A 22,799-nucleotide genomic window follows, 5' to 3' on the forward strand; every position below is an offset into this window, starting at 1 on the left:
CTGGGGCGGAGAGAGGAGCGCGGGGGAGGGGAGAGGAGCGAGGGGGCGGAGAGAGGAGCGGCCGCCTCCATCCTCCCTCCCTCCATCCCGCCGCCCGCGGGCGGGGCGCGCCGGGCCCGCTCTGCGCTCAGCGCCCTGCGCGGGCCCCGCGGCGGCCCCGGCTCCTCCCGCGGGCGCCATTTCCGCGGCGCGCGCTGAGGCGGCGCTGAGGGCGAGGGAGCCGCGCTCTCCGCCCGCCATCGCTCAGGGAATCACAGCAATGGTGAGGCTGGAAGGGAGCTCTGGAGATCCCCCAGTGCAGCCCCTGCCAGGGCAGGGTCACCCAGGGCAGGTGACACAGGAACGGGTCCGGGTGGGTTTGGAATGTCTGCAGGGAGGAGCACTCCAATCCTTCCCTGGGCAGCTGCTCCAGTGCTCTTCCCCCTTCAACGTAAAGAAGTTCTCTCAGTTGAGGTGGAATTTCGTATGGTTTAGTTTTGCCATTGCTCCTGTCCTGTTGCTGGGCAGCACAGAAAGGAGTCTGGCACCATCCTTTTGGCACCTGTCTTTAGATGTTTATATGCATTAAGGAGGTCCCCTCAGTCTTTCCCAGAATGAACAGGCCCAGCTCCCACGGTCTCTCCTCATAAGAGACACTCCAGATCCTTCATGTTTGTGGCCTCCACTGTTCCTCTCCAGTGGTGCCTTGTCTGTCTTGTACTGAGGAGCCCAGAACTGGATAGAGAACTCCAGGTGTGCCTCACCAGGGCCGAGTTCAGGGGCAGGATCACCTCTCTCGGCACATTTGATTCAACCCCTGCTCCTTAAAGCTGTTGGTCGCCACCCCAGTCTGTTCTTGTGTCTAAAAGAATGTTACAGTATCCCACGGCATAACAGTAACCTGGTTCTTCCACACAGGAGAAACAGTAGCAGACTTGCCCCATGTGGCTTCCTGTCAGGATATAATTCATATTTCCATAACATATGTTAAAAAATGTGATGAACACAGAGACTCTTGCATAAAATACTGACTTCACCAGCCATCAATCAGCCAATACATTTTCCCTAGCAATTCTGAACACTACGGCATTAATACTAGACTTAAATAGGCAAGTAAAATACTTCATGTTTGTTCTAGAAAGCTCAAGTGGCATTAGAAGTCACAACCTAGAAACAAACAAACAAACAAAAGGTTAATCAGACAACCATGACAAAAAAGTCATAGTGCTAGGTTGCAGGTTGAAATTGACAATCTTGAAAGTATCTTCCAACCTTGATGTCTCTGTCGTTCTAAGATACCTCAAATCTTGTTCATTCAGCCTGATATTCCTGCCCTGCACTCCTGTATTTTAGTGTTCTGTCTACTGGTAGTTTGTTCTAGAAACTGTATTGTATTGATTTAAAAACATCCTAGTTACTTTTAGTGACCTAATGCTATCATCATCTACTTCCAGAAGACACTGGACCCATTAAAAACCCCTCACCTTCCAGGCTCTGCAGACTTTGGGTTTCAGAAACAAAGGAAACGACCTCAATTCACAGAACATTCAGCCATGCTCACTTGGCAAACTGCCAGTAAGGAGTAGCATGTGAAACTCTCAGCAAGGTATGATAAAACTTTTTTCCATAAGCTAAGCAATTTATTAGAAGAAATAAAAGCAGACACCACTCCCTTAGCTTAACTGTTTTCTTAAATTGTTTTATCAGTTGTCTTCTTGAAGATCCTTTTAATAAAAATCTTCAGAAGAAAAACTAGACTGGAAATAGGCCAGGAAGGATAAAAGAGAGCCAAACAACCAGACCTGACAGTAGCAAAGTGCAGAGGTTGTTCTGGAGAACACTATACAAAGGTTAACTGCTGCAACTGCCATTTGCTCTGCCCCAGTCTATATTTGACCTTCAAATAATTGGGTAGGGTAGGCCTACTAGCTGTGGTGGGGTTTTTTGGTTTGGTGGTTTTGGTTTGGTGGTTTTTTGTTTTATTTTTGTTTTTGTTTTGTTGTTTGGTTTTTTTTTTTTCTTTCTGCAAAACCAGTTACCAAAATTTTTTCATTTCAGTAATACACTTTGAAATTATATGGACAATAAAATTGGGATAGGGTAGAGCCTGATGAGAATCACACAAGCCTTGGTTTAAATTTAGGAGCTCTGAAGATATGGGCTATAATGCCAAGAGCTTTCAGTGGCAGAGCAGACGGCCAAGAAATGAGGGTGTTAATGCACTTTCATTGTGCAGGTTTCCTCTCAGGGTACAGAAAGACACCTTGTAACCCACTATGTTTAAACAGCAGCTTGGAAATTAAGTAACACGTGATAGTTAGAAAGTAGCTACTTGTGTAGGAAATATACCAAAGAGATCCTAGCTGAGGAAACAGACACAGGACTGCCAGACACTGTGGGAACAATCAACAGCCATTCTTAACAGCAGTTTCCCCACAACATTCCTGTTAAAATCCACTTTGGTACAGGACAGCGACTTCTTTTGTCCTCCTGGAGCTCTGATGTCCAAAGGAATATTATCAGTAGGGGAGTATGAAAGATCTCAAGAGTTACAAGTGAGAAATGCTGATTTTTTAAAGAGATTTTTAGAATTACATCTATGAGAAATGCTGATTTTTTTTTCCTCTTCTTTTGCAAATTTTAAACTATAAAATCTACCCTAACTGTTGGTGAGGTAACAGTGAATTCAAACCTAAGTACAAGATCCTTAATTGAACCTTACACTCCAGTAAATACCTTGCTTGGGATCTGGTTGTGCCATTGCCTCAAATCAAATTAATTACCTAAAATCAAATTAACATTGTAGAGTGAGGGTGACAACTTCTCTGAGCATGTTGCACAACTTTTCCTCTCCTCCTCTGTCTATTCTTGAATCTTTTCCACGACCTGTCAGCCTTCTCAAGGCAGCAGCACACTTGATTCTGTCTGCAGCCATATGGTCAGAGGGTAAGAGTCAGGCAGCCACCATTGAGCCACCATTTCAGATCAAATTTCCTGATTGTTCCTTGCTCACTGTGCTCTGGCTTTCTCTGCTGAGCACTCCCACAGCTCATGAACTGGATTCCTTTCAAATAAAGATGAAACAGAAGATTCAGTCTGAGAAAGCAGCTAATGCATCCCAGCTGTTAATGAGTATTCAGTTCAACAGGACAGACAAGAGCCAGTCTGGAGCAGAATTCAAACTCCCTTAGAGTGCAGATGGGGAGTCCTCAGCTCTTTGTCATGTGCTCCATAGACCTGCTCCACTGGAACCTCCTGCCTGCTGGTGTAGTCAAAGGCACAGAACCATTTTAGCAGCACAGCAGCATTTATTAATTTATTAGCTTGAGCTCTGTACCATGCTCACAGATTGGAGAGCAGTTGTTAAAATACTGGCTGCAAGGAAGGGAATGACACTTTTTCTATCACCCCTGCTCTTGAAACACTGTTCTTTAGACAGATGTTGACATTTGGCTTGACCATCATCTCACTGACACAGAGTTATCCATGTCAGCTGAGTGATGTTAGGCAGGATAATTTGGTTTTCTCTAATCTGTGGTTTAGAAGAGGTGCATAAAGTAAATTCTTCAAATGAGGCCAAGTGTAAGTGAAATCATGTTTATGATGCCAAACTCCACAGTATTTTGTGTTGACCAAAGGTACATTAAGAAAACATGGCTGTGTACCCACTTTCAGCTGCAGAAAACAAATTTCAAAATTAATTTATTCCCTATTTTCTGTCCATACAGTGTGATTAAGAGGTGAACATTGCCAGGCTGTTACTGTTCTTCTCTGCATATATCATTGATAGTGGCAAAGTCAAGTGAAATGTGGAGTTCAGGGACTCCCCACTCCTTTGTCAATGCCCTTTGTTTTCTCTCAAAATTTTTTAAAATATAAACTGGCCAGATCATTGTGGAGGGATAGAATGTAAGAAAAGATAGTGCAGAAGGTAGTGTCACACCTGAGGAGTTGCAGCTGTACAAATCACCAAAGATTGGGAACCGCCCTGCCCTTAACAGGCCACAGCTGTGTCCAATAAGAAGATGAGTGCTACAGAAGAGTTGGAGTGAGCTGGGTGAGGAGAGAGTTGGATTTCTTGGCTGTGCTGTGAAGAAGAAGGAGTCAGTGCTGTGAGGGGATGTCCATGAGAAATCACTGAGAAGGTATGGGAGTTTTGCAATAAGATGACAACAGATCATAGCCTTGCTTTTGCCTTGTTGGCCCAGGCTGATTCCATTCTTTGCCTGAAGGGTAAGGCCTGTGGTTGAGTCTCTGTGATCACAGTGATGATGTGTTCTTGAATTGCCCTGTATGGCTCCCTCACAAACTGTCCCAAGTGTACTGGCAACAGCAATCTTAGCAAGCGCCTTCTCTGCCTGGACATATGGTGCTGTCTTGTTCCCCTCCTGTAAGAAAATAAGGGGGATGATCTGAATCAGTCCAGTATTACTACAGCTCACAACTTCTTTTGTTTCCTCCATTGTGATCTGAATGGTAAAATGACTTTAAGATAGACTTAGCTTAGACAATGTCATTAGGAGATGACTGCCCACGACTCCCCCTCAGTTCCCTGAATCCTTGTGCTGCATCACCGAGTGCTTATTGTGGTATTGTGCTGTTAAAACAGCAGCTCAAGCATTCACAGGATGAAATTCCACCTTGTGTCAGTGCCTCCTCTTTGATCTACTGGAGAGGCATGTTATTTCTGCACCTCTGGCCAAGTGTGATGGACTGTAAAGCAATAGCTGCAGTCATGGTATACATTGCATACAACAGGCAACGTTTCTTCCACATTCCTCAGCCTTGCCTCTGGAACCACGTACCATGTGATTAAACCAAGGATGCAAATGTATGGACAAGCAGCCTTGCTTCAGAACATACAATCACATCTTGTTAGCTTCAGAATTAACTACTAGACTAGACAGCTTATTAAATACATACACAGGATAACTGGATTTTTCCATCCCTTCATCCACATTTCAGCATCAGGGTATTATGCGCAGCAGAAGCATGAAAGCTCAGCAATGACTGACATTTGCTGAGATACTGCAAAAATGCATTGCTGACATAAGTACATGCAACCCTGTTTACCAGAGCAGGAGCTGCAGGCACTCAGCACTGCTAGAATTCAGGCCAGTTGCAGTTGCTACCACGGGGCTATGTGCCCAATTTTGCCTTAAAAACTGTTCTCAAAAGATTGCCAAATCCAAGTCTAGTAAGACCTCATCACTACAGAATCCAAACAGTAGTGAGTAAAGAAAATGCTTGGAGATGTGGGAGGAGACCAACAGGCTGTGCATTGCAGTTTGAGCACTGTATGGGTTCCAAACTGAAATGGAATTGACAGTCACTGCTGTCCTGGACTGTCACCTTCCTAGTCCTGAGCACCTCCATGTAGTGCACAGGGTTTAATGTCATTTGCAGAGTGGCTTAAAAAAAAGAAGTGGAATTCCAATCGTTGTAGCCTGATGGATGGGAATGCAGTACATTGTCAGACCAAATCTGGTGCTGCAAATTTTCCAGAGACTCAGTCCTTACTGTCACATCTGACTCAAAATAAATTCTATTCCTTCATCAGTGATAGCAAGTGGTTTTAGATAAGCACAAGTGAACACTCAAGTAAACACCCTGTGAAAAGAATATTCAGCAAGCTGTGAAATAATGATCAGCTCTGCAGTTCCCATTGGAGCATGAAAAACACTCTCAACATCCTTTAGTTGCCATAGAACAGCAGTTTGTGCTACAGAGACTACAAACAGCTATAACCAGCAACCTGGAAAATGCAGAGTTCTTGTGCAGCGCCTGATGCAGAAACATCCAGAAGGGAAATCATCCACATCTGAAGTATGTAACAACAAGATACAAGGACAAGATACATACAAACACAATAGATTCATAGTTCAACTAAAACTTTCTCCTCAGCTGACAAAATTGTCTGCAAAACCAAAAATGTGTATGTAAATCTTCATAAAAGAACAGACCATTTTTGAGTTACACGCAGGCAAATGTTGAATGAAAACAATTTTAAACCATAGTTCTTTTTACATTGCCTCTAAATAAAAATGTTATTTACTAAAAAAACCAAACCCAACCCAAAACCTGCAAAGTTTCCAAAATATTATGACAGTTTTATTACACATGAAAAATGTTTAGATTAAGCCAAATAAGACAACTCTTACACAGTGAGACTTTTAAATGTCTATCTAACTTTTAGCCTGCCAGAGAAAAACCAAAGCATTTTTTGTCTCACACAGTTAAAAGGAACTCACAGTGATAAGGTTTGGGCTGTTTTTGATGATATTAAGGGAAGTATTTCCACTAGCAGTGCAAGAAAATTACAGTATTTAAATCAAAATTTGCAATGCTAATATTGCAGTGTTTTGGTGTATATGGATTGGTTTAGTATGACCAGTTAAAGATATTATTTACAAAGCTGTTTAAATTTATAATCTGACTTTTTACTTGCTGCAATTTCTTCAAATTATGTTAATATGAAGTACTCATGTAGTAGGAGTTTGAGGCCTTTGCCTGCATCTGTACTTGAAGGGCCTACTGAATAGAGATGTTCCACAGTTACTTCACCATGCTTGCTTTTCTATTTGGTTCTTGACTCAAGTTCTATGACACTCTTCAAACAAGCTCAGAAGTAATTAATTTCTTTAGTCTTTGTTTAATTGAATATCTGTACTCAATTAACTGAATGTGACAAAATTGAAAGGATAAAGTTATTGGTGATAACTTGCACAAACAAACAGCAATGCTTTCACAGGGTGTGCACATTAGAAAGAAGGTGTAAGAGAGCTGTAATGACCAAATAAAGCAGGATTTATTTGTGCTGTAATGCATAGGAGAGAAAGTGAAAAAATCCTCTTCAGCCTGACCCCTGCAGCACAACAGGGTTTGACTATTCCTTTGAAAGAACAGCTGCATTAGAAGCCCTTTGAGAAGAAAATCATTCAAGAATTGATGAAGTGGATTGATGCCAGAGCATTCTCTCATTATGTGCCACCAGCACATCCTTCCACATGCAAAAACAGTGACTTCAGTTAGACATGGAACAGATTGTTCAGCTCATCTCCAGTAATAACATTATTTAGCTGCTAATGAATTTAAGGAAAAAGAAAAAAAACCCTCTGATGTCTGTGCAGCACATCACCAGTAATTGTAAGAAATTATATGTACTGCATGAAAACAGATTTAGGAGCAGTAATAAGATCAGGCTTTTTTATCTAAAATGATGTTACAGATAAAGCTACATCACAGGCTCAGGCACTACAGACTGTGAGTCTACATTACTTTCACATATGTCTGTTATGTTAGCAGTTTCCCTCAGACAGCTGTCCTCATATCTGAAGAATATTAATTTCTTTTCAAACCCTTATTAAAAGTACTGCAAATGTTTCTAACCAAACCTTTGGGCCTTCTGTAAAAGCTTCTGTTGTGGCAGGATTTTCCTACTAAACCATTGAAAAGCAGAGCTCTCTCTTTATAATGGGCACCCTGTGCCTCCCATCCTGAAGATCCCATCAGGAGCAGGGCTTGCTGTAAACCACAACAGCCTCTGTACACATCCAGCCCCTGCAGGCTTCAGCTGCACTCCTGTACTCAACTCCAGTGGGGAGTGTAAGATGACAGAAGCTTCCTGTGCAGCAGTGCTGTCACATGGGAGAGCTGTGTCCCCAGAGGACAGAAGTGAATCTGTTTGATGCTTAGAACAAAACCAGAGAAGGCACTCAGCATCTCCCACACATCTCAGACCTCCATGAGAACGCGGGATAACCTGCTAAGCCTCTCTGATCCCTCTTCCAAACCACAACAAGTACGAGCAGGATGTGCAAGTCATATGCTGTCTAAATTAAGACCAACATAGAGTTTTGTTTACAGGAGCCAGGCTGGGTGATCTTTGCTCAGTAGATGCTCTTAAAAGCTTCATAACTTATTTATGAGGAGAAAAGAAGTAAAACTTGTGCATTTACATCACATCCCTGCGTGTTTCCAAGAAAGGCCTAAGGGCAAGTACTTTCATTTCAGCCAGCATAAAAATCTAATTATTTTGTGGTTTTATTTCCCAAGGTTGATTTTGTAAAAATGAACTGTTTGAATTTTAAAGAATGGATTCTGGTCAAAATATTTTTAAAGATCTGTTTAAAATAAAAGACATAAGGCAACAAGGTATGAGCAGCCTTGTTCTGTGTAACAGATTTTAAACTGTAATGGGAGGCCACAAAGCAAAAAATTAGGTACTGCTGTGATCAGTCAGCTCCACTGTGCTGCCTCATTACCAGAGGTTAAAAACTCCACAGCAGACCTGAAGAATTGGAGCAAGGAAATCATGCCTACCCAGTCATTTTCTGAACACACCCTGAAATACTCTGCATTCTCACAGGCAATCTGCATTGGAGCTTGGAGAACACCTGAAGACAAGCAGCAGTACAGAAGCAAAACTGTAACTTAAATTCCTCTGTGCTTCAGGAAATACCTTCACAGGCCATACTTCTCTCTCCACAATATCCCCTTTCATATTTACATGGATGCTTTTGCTATTCCTTCCCTTGTTTTCTTCTCAGCAATCTTCTATTCAATTGTCTTTCCCTCTTTTTATTGCCAGTACTCTTTGAAAAAATGCAGCAACTGATAAAAATCTCTCTTCACTGCCCTCTTTTCTCAATGCTTTTTGAGCCTGATAAGGAATGTCTTATGAAAAAATTGTTGCATAACTGACAACGATGAGTTTTACATGGCTGTATTTTAAGTTACAGGTCTATCACAGGAGTTTAATTCTCCTAAATTAGTAGGTCAGATCAAAAAATAAATCCCCCAATCAAAATCTAGAAGATAGAATAAAGCTGATTCACACCTGAAGTTGTGTGAAGATAAGTGAAAAAATTCCACTACTGGGCACTGGAAATATCTTTCAATAACATGCCTTATACTTTCTAATGTTTTGGTTAGAAAATTAAACTGAAATTTACCTCAGTCATAATAAAGACTATTTAGTAACTTGAAGGCATCCTATTAACAAACAAACAAACAAAAAAAACACCCCAACTGTAGGAATGACAGGTTTCTTACTGTTGGTATTACCTTCTGTAGTGAGAAGGAAGTGTAGCTGAACCCTTACCAAACCTGAGTCCACCACCTTCAATTAATTTGGCCCATGAACATGAGCTACAACTTGTTATTTCATTCTGCAAGCCTGTAAATGAAATTTGGATTTTAGACAATGAACTTTAGGAAGCCTAATGCCTATTCCCTGATCCTATCCAAGACATATCACCACTGTAGTAGGGATTGGCTTCATTCTGTCATACACTTGAAAAAAAAACATGACTGTAGAGCACCAGGATCAAGTGTACAGTGCCTGGCTTAGCTGGAGCTATACAGAGACATTCAGAAGTATTCCCTCATTCCCAAAGCAAAGGACAGCATTTCCTGTGAGTATCAGTGAAGAGGAACGCCTGCACCAGAGAAGACAAATAGATTAATGGCACTCAGAATGAAAAAATATTCTTGATATTGAACCAGACAGGTAACACACCTAATATGGAATTTAGATCTAGATTCCAGAATTTAAAGTTTGATTCTAAGCAGTTTTCCACTTTTTTTCCCACTTATATTGCAGTAAATCCATGACTTCTGTACCTGTTTTGTATGGCAGTCTTCTATTAGAAGAATCTGCTTCTGGACATAGTACAGGAATCAGTGCAAAATGAACCATCAGGGCAACAAATGCCATTCTTCACTGGCCTCCCTGGCATTTGACCTGCCCTGCAAGCACCAGCTCCTGTGGGGAGTTAGAATGGGAATTAGCATCTAGCTAAGATTTAGGCCTAAGGTTTTATTTAATTTCAAGATGAACTTCTATGTTTTTCTTCCCTGTTTTACTTTGTGAAACTTGGATCAACCAGTTGCATGATACTGATAAGATATGGTAGGAGGACAACTGCAATTTCCAATGTCTTGGATCAAAGACCAACACTGGACTGAGAATCAAATGCCATGTCTAGATGGTGAAAGGGGATATCATAAAAAAGTGCTACAGAAAGGCACCAAACACAGAGCTGTACTTACAAACCAGCGAAAGTGCAGCTGCATTCTTAATGTGAGAGGAAAGATATCTGTTTATCAAATTCAGAACACAAGGCTGCTGACAGCTGCAGAGGGCCTTGTAGAAGCTGTTCCCCACTGCCCTTCAAGCAGTCAGGTTGCATTTTCTTTGTGGACAAATACAATTTGGCTCTACCCCCTGAATGAAGTAAAGGAATTTGAGTTTTTTCTCTGGAAAATATTAATCCTAAATAAAAACTGAACCTTCCAGTAGGCTAATAGAGTTCTAGAAATAAAAAGAAACATCACAAGATTTTAGGAGGTGCTGAAACATTTGTTTTGAAGTTTTATTACAAAAATATATTTGCAAACATACAAAATTTTGGATGAAAAAAATGCTCATTCTTAAACATTTATGCAATAACTTAATAACTGCAAACATACACAGGTGCTATAAAACCCACACCATACCAAAAACGTTAATGATGCAGTATCTACATTTTTTGACTTACAATTATTCAGGTTTCCAGAAATTTTTCCTTGAAGCCCCCCCTTCCCCATGGTCTTCATATTGAAAGAACATGCAAATGGCTACAACTGGTGCATATGCAGAAGTGATAAAACTCAGAAATTACTAAAAGCACATAATGCACATAAAAGAACCTAACTAACCATATGCCCATACACTGAATAGATAAAAATAAATACACCACCAAATCAGAGATACTGCAAATTTTCCAACTTGAAGTGAAAGGAAGATATTGCATCTTAACATTTTAGTAACATTGCCAGACAAACATGAGGTGATACATATTGCACACATTCCTCTTGTTAAGATATGCTGTACAAGCAACCCAAATACCTGGCAAAAAGGTGGCTGATTTGCTTAAAATACTTTTAAAAACCAAGAAGTCCCAAATTAAAGTTTGCTTTCCAAAACATTGCAGAAATTCTATCAGTGACTACACATGGCATAATGGATTTCAGAAATAAACCAAAATGAAGCAATTAGAAATGCAAGCAAAAATGATACATCCAGCAGCAAGTGTTTAAATATTGAGTACTTATACACAGAATTACACATTTTATATTAAATCAGGATGAATTACTTGAATTATTTTTATCAGTCATTCTGCAAGTCTTGTTTAATTTGGAAAGATATTCTCCTAAAGTTAATAACTGTTAGGCACCTTTCATATAAACTTTGCATTGTTAAATAACAACAGATACAGTCTAACTACAAAACTGAGAATTTTGATTTTCCTGAACAATTCAGCAGTTGTAGGTTTTAAAACTGTCTTTGATTAGGGAAAAATTAAAAATCCAAACTCAAACCTGAAGTAACTTAATATGAGCCACGAAAAACATGCTTAGGTAATAATTTGAGGTGTGCAGTCTGAACTAATAATATTTTGATTCCCAGAAAGAATAGATAAAATCCCCATTAAGCCAGCAATTAAAAAAAAACCAGCAACTTTAGAATGGTCACAATCATTTTTTGCTACACACTGGTTATCCCTACATGCAGAAAACACAAATCAAGCACTTCAACAAGCTGGTCATTTGAAACTTACACAAAAATTTTAAAACAATTAGGGAAAAAAGTTTTTAAAGATAGCAATCACATAAAGAAAATCAGCTTTTACACTGTAACTGAGCTTGTGTTTTACAATGAGCTTTTAATTAAAGGAGTTTATCTGTCAGAGCCACTCCCTGGCACTTGTCACACCTCTGCACTGGGGGGTTCCTGTGTCTGCTGGCCCCATGCAGAGGTTGGAACAAACACATGCTGTGAAGTTCAAGGTGGAAAGTTTGCTGTGGACACTACAATTCCAACCCTGGTTCTCTGCCAGTTCCTTTGGAAAGTTTGGGCAGGGAAATAAACCATCAACCTGCTGCTACAAGGACACTACAAAACCAAAGTGAAGTAAGGATCTGCCAACTTCTTGTTTCCAGCTGCACAGGAACCCTCCCAAGTTAAGGATATTGAAAGTATTATTACTTTTGTATATGGCTGAAGAACTCAAAATCCAACTCCTTCCTATCACTTGTACAGATCTTTGGATATGACTGGATTTAGCAAACAGTACCAATGTGTGCTATCAGCTTCCAACATTTCTGTTCTTCCAAACCTTTATCAAATCTTGCATTGAAGAAACCAGAAGCTGTCCATGAGAAGTGAGAAGCTACAGACTCCATCTTTGCTAAATCTAGGTAAGAGCAACCCTCTATTTGGCTTAGACTGTTCATTTTTGTTCAGAGGAACTGCTCCCTGTTTTTTTTAGGAAAAGTTTCCCTTTCAGTGAAACTTTTCCTAAAAAAGCCCAACATAAAATCAGTTTAGACCTTCAATCTAACTTGAATCTCACTGTTTATGTGCATACACAGTATTCAAACTCCAGAATTTATGGAAGTTCCTATCTTCCTTAAGAAGTCTGAGTTTGTATTGCTGAATTTAGATGCTACCATTAAATCCAATGTATTTCTCGATGAATGCACATAAGCATCTTTCCCTGAATCTTGAGCATTTTTCCAACAATATACTATATTAATTGGAAACACTGAACTCAAAGGCTGAGAAGAGCTTTTCAGAAGGCAGGTAGTGCTAAACAAAATATATTTTCCACTAAAAAGCTAAGAAAAAAACCTAAAATAGTTCAAATAGATAAAAATATTTGAATGTTTGTAAATATTTGTTGTATCTAAAACATCCTGATTTGTGAACAAGTCACAATTAAAGCTCAATTACTAGTTTCCAATGAAATGGCCATGCACCTTGACTATGTCAACATTAACTAATCCTTAGGAGATCTATACTTACATATATGTTGTAAGGAGCCAAACAATATTTTTCTTCATATTTCAATAGTGCTTGAGGGAAAAGAATGAAGCAGTGCATCACAACTGACTACAGATTATCTTTTTACTCAATAACCCAACACTTTTCTACTGAAAAACTAAACTACTATTGCTGGAAAATGTTGGGACCTGAACTCAGATTAATTACCTTTGCATGCCTTTAAGAAATAAATATAACCCATGGGTAAACCAACACAGCAGCATAAGAAGGTATAATTAAAATTTTTCTGATTTGGGAAAAGTACCCAGTTCAATTCTTAGTGAATAGTGACTTACTAAATCACATATACAAAGCAGTAACATTTTAATTAGATTAACTTCAGACTATGAAGTTTACACTAATTATTTGGGGAGAGGGCAACAGAAGAAAAGCATGCATTTGTTTCCCATCTGCATAGTTTTTAACACTGCAGTTCCAACACAACTGAGGAGTGAAAGCCAACTATGGTGTGGTCCATCCTTAAGCTAAAAGGAAACAAAATGTTTAAATTTTATCAAACACTCATGAATAGGAAGAGAGTCTTCCAGTGGTGGTCGCCTAACTATAAATTTAAAATGAGAACTTCAACATGCAACTCCTTAGTTGTTTAAAAAAAAGTACAATCACTGAGGATTTTGCATATTTCAAATTTTGCCTCTTTAGAGAAAATGGCCTTACCCACTTGGGTGTTTTATGTCAGTAACACAGAAACAAACAGGATTAATGAAATATTGAAAGGATGAATTTACATGCATTAGCTAGAGACTGCCAATGTATTGAGCCAATCACATTTTTAGACCTTTTGTTAAAGATTTAGCTCCAATGGCCTGGCTTCCAGACCCTTTCCCTCCCCACACCTTCCAGTTTCATCACAAGGCATTTTGCTCTCATTTTCCTCAGTCCTACAAACTGGAACGAGGTTCCCACAACTGAATTTGGTTCTGGTGTGCTGTAGTGTATTATACTGTGCATTTGCTGGTTGAAATAGTTCTGAGTCTGTAATCCTTGAACAATGAATACAGCCAGGAATGAGAGCCAGAGCAAACATCTGCACATTCACTTAATGCTAATGAGAGCCCAAATGCAACTTAAGTCCCCTCCCCAATAAAAAAAAGGTTTGCTGGTGATGATCACAGTGAAAACCTAGATCATTCTGAGAACATTACTTTCATAAGTATTTAAGGAATAATAGTTCCTAACAGGTTCAAATTCAAGACATTGAAAACTAAATATTCTTTTACAAAAATATTAGTTTTATAGATGAGGCATAATTGTTTCTAAAATGAACATATTTTAAGTAGATTCAGCTTCAATTATAGCTTAATGTTGTCTGTACTCTTGGTGAGGACTTGCAAGTAGACTTCATGGATAGTGCTGAGAAAATGGGAATCATTCTGCAGGAAAAATAGAAACACATTAGAAACATTAGTGAAAAGATGCCAAAAAAAGTTGAATTTGAAGTCATTTTAGTTGTGATAAGGTTTGAAGGAGCTGTGTACCTGCACAGAAGGTGCTTTTGGAACACACACAGGCTGTGAACCATGAAGCTGGGCAGCAGCTGAAGGCACCACCAGGCACTCTGGATGCCCAGAAACACAGACAGGGTCACTGTGTCAGCCTGGCCACATTGTGCTTCCCTCCAGAGCCCAAACCATCCACTCAGGCACAGAGAATCCCATTCTGGGTACAGGCTCCCAAATCAAGTCTGCCTGAGTGTCAGGTGTGATGCTGTTTGTCGGGCAGAGCAGCCTGAATGGGACTGCAGCGTGCTCTACAAGAATTCCCAAGTCAAAGCATGACTGGGAAGTGAATTGGTTTCATCTATGGACAATATTTACAGATATTTCTCGAGTCTAATTCCTTCAAATGACAAGTTACAAAACTGGTATATCATCAGTTTTGGTCTTCATTCAGTCTTCTTCAGTCTCAGTAAAGACTGGAGACAAATATCCCTGTCAGCTCTCTAAAATCACCACTCAGAATATTAGCAGGTGAGCTCAGTTCCAAGATTAGTTTAAGCCCTTAATTAGAAAACCCATACATACCAGCAGAAGAAAAGGTTATGTAAAATGGAACAGGTAAATCAAGCAACCTAATGATAGGATCTGGTAATGACCTTTTTGGTCCTAACAACGTGGTCACTGGGAAGATGCTGTTTGTCATTTTTGTTATTTTTGCATTTTGGGTATAAGCTGTACTAACACCAGCATGGAGTGAGCAAGAGAATCCTGAGCTAAGAAAGAACAGTTTGTCATTCATGGCAACTTCATCATGACATTAGAGGTCAAAATCATCTCAATGCACTGCTGCTCCCAACATCACAGATTGAATTCAACAGAACTTTTTAGTCCCTAAAAATAGCAGAGCTAAAACTTTGCAATTTCCATTTCAAAGAAACACACTAAAAGTAAAGATAAGGAAAGGTTCTAGGGAACTGAAAACAGGAAATCTTTCCTTGAGGAAGTGGAACACTTAAAAAGACAGCAAAATCAACTCCCACCCCATACCAGCTTCTACTACTGCAAGTCACTCTTCATTTCTCTACAAATTCATATGGATGTGAAAGGACACATCGACCAAAAGGAGCAAGCTGTGCCAAACTCTGTGTACAGTGTGGAGTAACCTGCCCCTTCCAAAAGAAAAGAACATCTTTTGTAATCTTTCAGGGCAAAAGGAGTTCCAGGGGTACAGAATCTGTCAGTGCTGCCTTCTGTGCTTGCAACCCCATCCCTCAGAAACTCTGAGCTCTCTATAGACACTACCTTTATTAGATGTATCAGTGCTTCTTGAAGCTGAGACCTACTGAGAACAGTAGGAGGTGTAGTCTGAATTTCTGTTGTTCCAAGTGTTAAAGGCGAAGAAGAACTGGGTTTATTCTCCACTTCAGTAGCTTTTGTAGCTGATTGCTGAAACACACTTGGAGACAAGAGCACTGAAGGTGTTACTGTGGTCGTGGCTGTAACAAACTGTGCAGGTGCAACCTGTAAAAGAACAGAAGACTAATAACTACTGTGCTCAGCAAGAATGAATGATGCTGTAAAGGCTGGAGAGATAAGCATAAAGAAAATGAAATAAATTGCAGCCACATGTACTCAGTCAGATATTGCAGAACAGCTGCTCTTAATCAAGAAATATCTACCTATGAAGATTAATATTAGTACCAATAGTACTTCTCATTTTCAAAGCTGAAGAAGGTAGCAGCCTTGAACAATCTTGTATGCAGACTCCTTTCTACTCATGTGGTTGCTACCTTCCAGAATTTTTAGAACTGAACAGATACAACAAAAGTTGAGCTTTTCACCTCAGTAATCTAAGGAGCTGTGCAAATTATTTTCCTCTGGAGTTTTCAGAAAGATCAGTCCTGCTTCCTGCACCCCCACTTCTATGGTCTCCCACAGATACTTCAAATTTGAAGTGCATCTCAAACATATTTAAAGAAACTGCTGAATTATAGTTAAACCATTGGAGTACACAGAAATATTCTCATTCTGTTTTCCCTTGGGGGGGGTGTAGGATGGAAATATTTTAAAGACCATCTTCCCACCTCATTGTTCCACAGGTCTGTCTCCATTACACTACACAAATGCCCATACTGCCTACACCACTTTTTCTTTTAAACATAAATTGCACATTTAGAGGACTATTACATTTGCATCAACTGGGCACAAATAAATGCCCTCTTTGAGCAACTCTGACATCTCCTGATAACTGCAATTGTTACTCAGGCTGATAATCTGTGTCTTGCTTAGGCTTCCAGGATGATCAACGTGGTGAAAAAAAAAAGAAAATAAATAAGCCAATCTCACTCCAAAGAAAAGCAACACTAAATGTGATTTATAAAGATGTTTGACATGTCAGCAGAAAGAGCTCACCTTGGATAACCAACAATCTTCAGAGGAAAAAGCCCTCCAAAGCCATCTAAAGTTAATGTGTATAAAATAACATCAACAACAGCAGAACTAGAAAATTGATTTTCTTGTAGTCAAAACTGTGAAGACTCACAGTGTGGGATGTCAGCTGAAGACAATGTGCTTAAAATGACAGTTTGCTACACAACATGCACATGTTTCTTAAAATTCCCAAATCCATATAAAATGCTTTCAATTGGGTAATTATTTACTAACTGGGTCATGATCAGACTGTAGAGCTGATTTTATAGCATCCCAGTGGGTAAAACAGCATTTTACTTCAAGTAGGACCATTTTTTTGCCTTCACAATCAGATCTGGGCATGCTACTAAAATTGCTTTCATGGAGAACAAGTTTGACAAGAATGAGACAAGATATCTGAAAAAGGATTGGGTGCATAAGGGAAAAGCAGAAATAAAATACAGATGGTGTCCTAAAATGAATACATAACAAAAAGGTAATGAAAACCAGTTCTTGAACACTTGACTATTATCAAGTTATTTTGTAACTATAACCTGAAACTTAAACTTGACACTATTTTAAACTGTTATCCAAGGCAGTTCTAAGAAGCTTAAACCTGCTTTTAGCTGGCTAAAATTTGCTATCGCAAGTTTTGCAGTAGCAATGATTGGGGTTTTTTTCCTCCATCTTCAACTTTTTCTGCTTTGTATCAGTTTATAAGATACAAGGTATCTCAAGAAAACTGAGACACACAAAGGCCAGGATAGCATTTTAAGCCTCTGGGGTGCTTAAGGTTGGGCCAATGCTAAAATACCCTCCTACAATATTATGGCATTAAGTACTCCCTGCTTACAACATAAAAAACCCAGTTCAAATGGTGCAAGCTCAGTGCAGGGCTGCAACTCCAAAAAATGTGTTTTCATTTCTGCATTAGAACCAACAGTAAGAGTGACTGTGCAAGAGCAGTGCACTGACAGCAACTCCCCCTTCCTCCAGTGCTGTTTCATAACAGCTCCTTCAATATGGGCAGTGGGTTTTTCCCCCTAAGAAAACCCCTGAGACTGATTAGCACAGGTACTTATCCACTTACTTGACTGGCTTTAGACAATGTTTTCGGCTGTGGAAATACTTCTGATTCCTTGTTTTGCTGTACAGTCTGAGTTAGGAAAAAAAAAGCAAAATTTACAGGTTACCATTCACAGCTCAATTTCTAGAGGTCATTCTCTGTTTTTAAGGAAGCCACAAAAATGAAAATTTCAAGATTTTAGATATAATTCAATCAATTTTGTAAAACTGATATAATCAAGGGGAAGCTAAAAAAAGAGAAAAAATCTGAACTTATGTTTTATGCTTTCAATATTATGGCAAACCTATAAAGCCATATCTCAATGTAGTCCACAGAAGAAGTGGGTCAAAATTGAAGGAGTACAAAACACTCAAAGCAAAATAATCAGAAAAATGAAATTGTTAATTGTATTGTAGACTTCCACACATCATCTCCCATTACAGTGCTCAGCCTGCAACCTTCCATCCCTTCTCAGATCCCCAGCACTTAGCAGTACTTTTCTGACACAAGGTGAAATCTTTAGGACTTATTCACCCACTACCAGCAGCAGTTTGAAAAACCTCCTCCACTAGAGAGCAGATGCTAATGATACAAAACTAATGGAACTGCATTTCTAACTTAGCCATTCAATCAATACCACACAGTGGAAATCCTTCATTATCTTCAAACAGCTAATATATAACAGCACAGTTTTCAGGGGAAAAATACATGTAGTCCAAAGCTTCATGGATATCAAAGCCCACAGAATACCTGAAGGGGAGAGATTATCTTGCTGTTCAAGGCTGATGGCTTACTGTGAGATTCTTTGAAGCTTTCTGGTGTTGCAAGTTGGCCAACCGAGGCAGAGATGTTTGGTGTTAAGGGACTCTTAGCGAGGGACTGCTGCTGTGTTTGGTCATGCTGTGGGGTCAACCTGAGTTTCTGGAGAAGATCAACACTTGTGTGAGATGCATTGGAGACAGTCCCTGTGTTTGCTGTAGTCAAGGGTGCTATGAGCTGGCTTTGGCCAGCCATGAGATTCTGTGGAGCGTGGTTCACGTCAGATGGCGGCTGATTCACCAGTGGGGATATGGGCTTGGCAGCTTGCTGCATAACTTGCATTATGCTGTTGCTTTGTTTGAGGCCAGGAAGCATCTGAGCAGGGGCAGCTTCCATTGTCGAGGCTGAATTAAGAACAGGGCTTAAACGAACTGAATAGCTTGGAACGTTTTTCAGCTCAGGCTGGGAAACTGAAGCTGGAGGTATTATCATAGGTGTCAAACAGTCCTGCTGGCTGGCACTGGCTTTAATGCTTGGACTTTCACATTTCCCCAGGGATTGTTGCATTACTGGTGACTGGTCAAAGGAAAAAGGCAAAAGCAAACTGTGCTGCTCTCTGGCAGATGCATCTGTCTGCAGCTTCTCCATTCTCTCTGGATTGGGATATGGAGCTGCAGGCTGTTCCTTTTGGACAGAGGTTCCAAACAGTTCCTCCAAAGTCAGATGCTTCTGCCTTGACTGAAATGGCTAAAAAGAAGGGAGAAGAAGATTTCAGTTTAGAACTAGACACAACACTGTGCAGCTCACACAGTCTATTACAAATTCAAGGAAGTTAGGAGAGACAACTAGGTCAAATGCATATAAAACACAGTTTGGATATCAAGAGTGCCCCATTCATAGGAATTTTAAAATTAATTTAATTTATGAGGAACATCCTGGCTATGTATGGCTTTTCCTTAGGGCCATCTCAGGACAGTCTCTGCAGCAGTAGTCAGGAAGGGGGATAGCAATGGATTCTGTCAGGAACATGGCACCTGCCATCATCCATCAGCCCTAACTACACAGGGCACTTTAGGGAAGTGGAGGGAAAATCATGCATGTTGAAAAAATCCTCACAGAACTTACAGAATTGGAAATAGTGAAATGGTCGAAAAGATGGGAAAGGAACATAAAAACCAGAAGCTGCAAAACTGAACTAGCAATACATGTCAGACAGTTTTCCTAGCCCTAGTGCAGTAGATGTTACAATAGGTAAGAGAATTTCTATAAACTTAAATATGTATCTCCTTGAAAAGTATGTTAAATGTACACAGTTGCATCTAACAGTCCTTTAGTCTTTCCCCCAAAAAAATACATCTGGCCTACACCACTGACACTGTTAGAAAAATATGGTTTTAACAATATCATATTTTGCTGAAAATATTTCAAAATGTGTTTCATTAAAGAGAAAAGAAACAGCTATTAACACCAGTGATCTCAAAATTTTCCTTTTTTTTTTTTGAGGTTGCACAGGACCAGAAGTTATGTAAAACAGCTGGACTGAAATACAACATTCTGTTCAGAAGACTGAATGGCCTGAAGCATAATTCCAGTGTATTCTGATGGTATGTCTAAACAAAGATGCTACTTCACTATGACAACCACTGCACCATGACATTGCTCTGCTGGCTCTGATTTCCCCAGCACAGAGAACAGGACAGCACAGCAGCACAGGTGCCACAAATAGCCCAACAAGAGCCCCTTGAGCCTGAAGTCACACTGTCTTTTTCCCAGGTTACTCATCTCTACTGTCCTTGTTATTCAATTTTAGCTAGTTAAAAGCCTGGCACCCTTTCATTTTGGGGCTGGGACATGCTATAGTTTATAAAATTTGTTAATTATGTTAGCAATCTTTTCCTAGAAAGTTGTTCTTACTTTTTTCCACTGATCCTACTGATCTGGAGACCTGTCCTTCAAGCATAAAGATCCCATTAAGAGAAAAATCACTGTTCCAGATCATTTCAAACTCAGCTGTTCAGTATGATTAATTGACCAGCCTTCCTTTATTAATACATTGCAATAGTCAAGTAATAAACTGAAATCTCTACCATGCCCTGATCCAATTCAGACTGGATAGTCTCAAACATCAAGTTACTTTCCAGCATGGAGTATAAAACACCTCTTTTACCCTGTCTGGCTGAGGTGTACTTTGAGCATTTCATCAACTCAGTGTGTTTATGAAGACCTTTACCACAAGGGGCTGCATAAAGGCCACAAGATCACTTTATTTCATAGGAATAGAGTGCTGCTGCTGCTCAGAGGGTTTCTCCAGAAATGATTTCAGATAAATTAAGCTTTGCAGTCCCAGCTCTGCTTATTCATGGTTCAGTACCAGTGGTCTGGTTCAGTTTTGCAGTCTGCTAGCACAGAAGCATTTCATGATACAACTAAATTTAATTTTGAATTGCCAACATATATAACACTTAACTACACAACATCATACAGGAGACATTTATTTTGATTCCCAAATGTGTGGTATCTTTAGCATGAGATGAAGTTAATCAACATGCAAGTGTGACATTTTGGAGGGAATTTAGCAATCTCACTGTACTTATCATATGCACACTATTTTTTGATTTCACTGGCCATCTGCTTTAATTAGATGAAAACTGTATATTTTTATAGTTGAAATGGAATGTTTTTCCAGTAGTCTCTCAGTTGTCCATGTTACTCAAAATGTGACTCAGAACCAACACACCTCAGATATATTTGAACCCAGCTAACTGGCTTTATAGAACTATCATTTATGGCACCCAATTAATTTTTCCAATATCTCTGCAGCTATTATTTTAAATAGCTCAACAGAATTAAAAATATGACATTCTACATGTTCTATAAATCAACTTTCCCTTTAATTACGTCAGAGAAATTTGTTAGAATCTTATATTTCCAGTTTTTCCTTTACTCGTTAATTGATTCCTGTTCTGCAATTCCATGCACTGCCAGGTGGAGCATTTCAGCTGATTTTGGACAGTCTACATGGAATGACCCAAAGAAAATATGAGCTTTGAGAGCAAAGCCTCAGGCAGCCCTGGTGCCAGGTCTCCAGACATGGCACGCAGCAAACAGAGCTGGCTGCCAGGGGTCAAAACCAGAGGTGCTGCTCAGGGGCTGGAAGGGCTGGGATAGAAATAATCCCAGCAAACTCCCACCCCTCATTTTAGTTCATTAACTGTTACTACCCTACCCTAAATCAGATTCCTGCTGCCCCAGCTCTGACCCAAACCAGGAACTACAACTACCCCTCCAAACTGTGTGTATTATTTACAAGTACTAAATGCAGATTTCCCACGTTTTCCTAGGAGATGTCACTTCTCAGGCACGGTGATTTATTGCATCAGAAGCCCCCCAGAGAAGCCTGGCAGGGAGAGGAGTCTTCCATGGGGCACTTCCAGGAGCAGCAGCAGTGCCGGTCCCGTGCCCACTGGGTGGCACTGCAAGCAGGCCCATGGCACCTCCCTGTCACAGGCAATCCAGGTACTGCACAGTTCACTCACTTGTTTCTCTGAATTTATCTCTACAAAGTCTTGTATCAAGCCCCAGCTTCCTTGTACAGGTACACAGCTGTGGCTCTGAAGCACAGACAAACCTTCAGTAAATGCCTGAGACAGAACACCAGGGCTTGAGGTCCTGAGGGAGAGACCTGACCACCAGGCATGGTCATCTGTTCTTGCCTCCTGTCACTCCAAGTCATCCCACACACATCACCACAGACTCACTTCTTCCAGAAACCAAGTGGGCCCATTTAAACCTGAATATTCACACTAGTGGGGACATAGCATTTTTCATAAGACAGAATTTAGGATCCTAAGAGTCTTCAAACTCATCTGTTTAGTGATAATACACTGGGCAAACACTGAAGGCATCTTAAGAAAAAAATCAATTTTGGTATCAAAACAAAGTATTAAATGAAAAAAAACCCCTCATTTAGGGTTGGATCAAACATACCTGCTCTTGCACTGGTAATGAAGGCTTCTGTTCTGAAGGCTCTGTACTTTCTGGCTTTGGAGGATTTGAATTCTGTTGCATTCCAGAACTTGATATAATACTTAGGTCACTAATCTGATTCTGAGGAGGAAAAAAAAATAATATAAATACATGAATTTCAGTCTACATTTACCCACTATGCAGTCCCTGGCACTTGGGACTGAAATACAGATGAGGTACAAAGCACTGGTTTTTGTAAGACACTGTGGAATTCACAAATATTATTATTTAT

General features: G+C 39.9%; 1 protein-coding gene and 1 long non-coding RNA gene across 5 annotated transcripts in view; one reads left to right on the top strand and one right to left on the bottom strand.

Annotated features, from left to right (window-relative positions):
* Positions 1-198: 198 nt before the first annotated feature.
* LOC134422516 (uncharacterized) lies at positions 199-22,535 on the top strand. 3 transcript variants are annotated; one of them, XR_010028822.1, is made up of 6 exons: positions 199-262; positions 1,434-1,585; positions 12,065-12,222; positions 20,045-20,145; positions 21,883-22,057; positions 22,137-22,535. It is a non-coding gene; the product is annotated as an uncharacterized LOC134422516 (long non-coding RNA). The 3 variants fall into 3 exon arrangements; XR_010028820.1 differs by having other exon boundaries at positions 21,883-22,535; XR_010028821.1 differs by having other exon boundaries at positions 213-262; positions 1,437-1,585; positions 21,883-22,535.
* DCP1A (decapping mRNA 1A) overlaps positions 10,322-22,799 on the bottom strand; it is a 31,735-nt gene continuing 19,257 nt past the window's right edge. Inside the window, exons 6-10 of one of the 2 annotated variants that reach the window (XM_063164640.1) lie at positions 22,529-22,648; positions 18,533-19,288; positions 17,807-17,872; positions 15,610-15,828; positions 10,322-14,241 (exon numbers count right to left, since the gene is read on the bottom strand). In XM_063164640.1, coding sequence (XP_063020710.1) covers positions 14,161-14,241; positions 15,610-15,828; positions 17,807-17,872; positions 18,533-19,288; positions 22,529-22,648 — 1,242 coding nt within the window. In that variant the 3' untranslated portion in view covers positions 10,322-14,160. The remainder of the gene's footprint in view (positions 14,242-15,609; positions 15,829-17,806; positions 17,873-18,532; positions 19,289-22,528; positions 22,649-22,799) is intronic. The other variant, XM_063164641.1, reaches the window with a different exon arrangement.

Source organism: Melospiza melodia, chromosome 10 (genome assembly GCF_035770615.1).
Source record: "Melospiza melodia melodia isolate bMelMel2 chromosome 10, bMelMel2.pri, whole genome shotgun sequence".
Taxonomy (NCBI): Eukaryota; Metazoa; Chordata; class Aves; order Passeriformes; family Passerellidae; genus Melospiza; species Melospiza melodia.